The following is a 3,036-nucleotide window of genomic DNA, read 5'->3' as shown; positions in this document are numbered from 1 at the left end:
AAAATTGCACAGATGTGAGCTAAACTTTGCTGAAATCTTCCATTTTGTGAAAAGCCTTTAGAGACAAAGAAAAATGTACCCTTGTGGTCCAATTACTAAATAGGAATTTGGCCATGCTCTAAACAAGGTCTGTTCAAAATGTAGACCCAAAAAACTTGAACTTGAACAACATTAACTTGAAAATATAAAAATTGCACAGAAGTGAGCTTAACTTTGCTGCGATCTTTGCATTTTGTGGAAAGCGTGAATATGAACTTCAACAATATTACCTTGCTACATAAACAAAATCCTATTCTATCTCATACCTCATCTCATAGTCAGTCCTATAGACATGGTCTCATTAGGAAGGTAACCTCCAGAGTGAGCAGTGTGTGCTGAGGGGTTCACCTGTCTATCACTCCATACATCTCACACGTTGCTATGGCAGTTGAGATACTCAGATACTGCTCCATAAAGGAGTGGTGCGGAGAGTGGAGAAGTGTCATACCTACTGTAGGTATGATCTGGTCTGCTCAGGTGGAGGTGATCTGCTCTGGCCTTTAGAAGAGAGATACAGAGACCATACAAATACACAGACCATACGAATGATCATCTTCAAGGAGAACCTACTTTGAAGACTTTGAAAATACTTACTTTGTTTCGATTAATCATCTAACTAATTCAGTTAAATATTGTTTAGGATTACTCTCTAACTTTTAGTTAAATTAAGTGAAGTGAAAATATATATATAATGCTTCATGCTCACCAGAATGTGATACAGGTTGAATACTGGTCTGTGTGCTCACTGCATTGTAATGTAGGTGGCTGCTGAAACTGGGTGGTTTTGGGTTGACTTGTTTGACATCTGAATACCAACAACATTGTTTGAAGGAGAGCTATCATCGTTGAAAGGCTGTCAGACTGCTGTATGGGTGGGAGTTACTGTTCAAATGTAATCAAATTGTTTTTTAAATAGACCAACCAACAAAACTTGGACAAACTGATCATTCTCAGGCCCTGTGTACACTAGCCATGTGTGCCTGCTGTCAATGACAATGGAGTTCAACTCCTCCCAGCAGATAGTGTTTGTGCTGCATGGACTGAACGTGACACAGACAAACAAACACATCTACTTCTCATTAACTCTCATCCTATACATCTTCACCATTTTTGTGAATCTGATACTGATCGTTACCATTTTTCTGGAGAAAATGTTGCATGAACCTATGTATTTATTTCTCTGTAATCTGTGTATTAATGGTATCTATGGCGCTTCAGCTTTCTACCCAAAGATACTTTATGACCTTTTATTTGACTCTCATGTGATAACATACCCTGGGTGCATGACCCAGATATTGGTAATCTACTCCTTTGCTTTCTGTGAATTCACCAGCTTGACAGTGATGGCATATGACAGGTATGTTGCCATCTGTAAACCGTTACAATACCACTCTATCATGACTACTCGAAAAGTGTGGACACTGCTTCTTCTTACGTGGCTTTTCTCATGGCTAGAAAGTAGCATTGGGATGGGACTAACAGCTAGGTTACCCCTCTGTGGCGTCGACATCGATAAACTCTACTGCTCAAACTGGGCCGTCGTGAAGCTCTCATGCGTTGACACCACTCTGAACAACCTCTACGGTTTCATTCTCACGTTTTCTCATGTTTCTCAAACAATACTCATCCTGATATCCTACATGAACATCATCAAAGCGTCTTTGCGTTCCCGTGTGCAGAGGAAGAAGTTCATGCAGACCTGTCTGCCTCATCTGATCACCCTCACTAACTTCACCATATCCCTCACCTTCGATGTGATGTACGCTCGCTACGGCAGCAACACCAGCCTGCTGGCCCTGAGGAATATCATGGCGGTGGAGTTCCTAGTTGTGCCTCCTCTGGTGAACCCTATCATATATGGGATGAAACTCACTCAGATTCGGAATAGAGTTGCACAGATGTTCAACCGGAAAGTTGCTGCCCTAATCTAAATCTATTGTGGTGATGACCTTGTGTGTATCAACATATCTTTCTTGTTGATCTATAAAGCTATATTGACCATTTTCATTTGTAATTTTTCATGGACATAAAGCAGGAAAAGGTGCAAATCTCGCTCACAATTAAATTCTTGGTGCTTTATTTTATCTAAATATTAAAATAATGATGTTCTAGCAGTCAATGGCCTTCGTCAAAATTATTTTTCATGGATGTTGTGTGGAATAACTTTGCCCCTCTTATTTGTTGTCAATGACTGAGATTCAGGTGTTTGGCTTCATGGAGCCATCTTGTTACCTTGACCAACAAACTCAAAATAGCTGCATATAGCCAACTTTATATACAGTGCATTTGGAAAGTATTCAGACCCCATGACTTTTTCCACATTTTGTTAGGTTACAGCCTTATTCTAAAATGGATTAAATGTTTTCCCCCTCATCAATCTACACACAATACCCCATAATGGAAAAAAACAACGTTTTTTAGACATTTTTGCAAATGTATAAAAAAGGTGCATCCTGTTTCCATTGATCATCATTGAGATGTTTCTACAACTTGATTGGAGTCTATTGATTGGACATGACTTGGAAATGATTTGGAAAGGCACACACCTGTCAAGTGGTGGAAAAAGTGCCCAATTGTCATACTTGAGTAAAAGTAAAGATACCTTAACAGAAAATGACTCAAGTAAAAGTGAAAGTCACCCAGTAAATATTACTTGAGTAAAATACTAAACGTATTTGATTTTAAATATACTTAAGTATCAAAAGTAAAAGTATAAATCATTTAAAATTCTTTATATTAGGCAAACCATTTTTGTTTTTTAAATTTACGGATAGTCAACGGCACACTACAACACTAAGACATAATTTACACATGAAGCATTTGTGTTTAGTGAGTCTGCCAAATCAGAGGCAATTGGGATGAACAGGGATGTTCTCTTGATAAGTGCGTGCATTGGACCATTTTCCTGTCCTGTTAAGCATTCAAAATGTAATGAGTACTTTTGGATGTCAGGGAAAATATATGGGTTAAAAGTACATTATTTGCTTTAGGAATGTA

The 3,036-nt window shown here is 38.4% G+C and overlaps 1 protein-coding gene across 1 annotated transcript; it reads left to right on the top strand.

The window, feature by feature from the left end:
- The first annotated feature begins 336 nt into the window (after nt 1-336).
- Nucleotides 337-2,271, top strand: LOC110503340 (olfactory receptor 4E1-like). The gene has a single exon (XM_021581706.3). It carries the CDS (start codon nt 1,029-1,031, stop codon nt 1,968-1,970), a length of 942 nt encoding a protein of 313 aa, XP_021437381.1. The 5' UTR covers nt 337-1,028; the 3' UTR covers nt 1,971-2,271.
- The last annotated feature ends 765 nt before the right edge of the window (nt 2,272-3,036 follow it).

Source organism: Oncorhynchus mykiss, chromosome 24, assembly GCF_057628025.1.
Source record: "Oncorhynchus mykiss isolate SJ-2025 chromosome 24, ASM5762802v1, whole genome shotgun sequence".
Taxonomy (NCBI): Eukaryota; Metazoa; Chordata; class Actinopteri; order Salmoniformes; family Salmonidae; genus Oncorhynchus; species Oncorhynchus mykiss.
The sequence above is the reverse complement of the archived record's forward strand: the minus strand, read 5'-3'. Positions and strand labels throughout refer to the sequence as shown.

Excerpts from the sequence above, each read along its gene's own strand:
- LOC110503340 (XM_021581706.3), top strand. The coding sequence starts at position 1,029 with ATGACAATGGAGTTCAACTCCTCCCAGCAGATAGTGTTTGTGCTGCAT.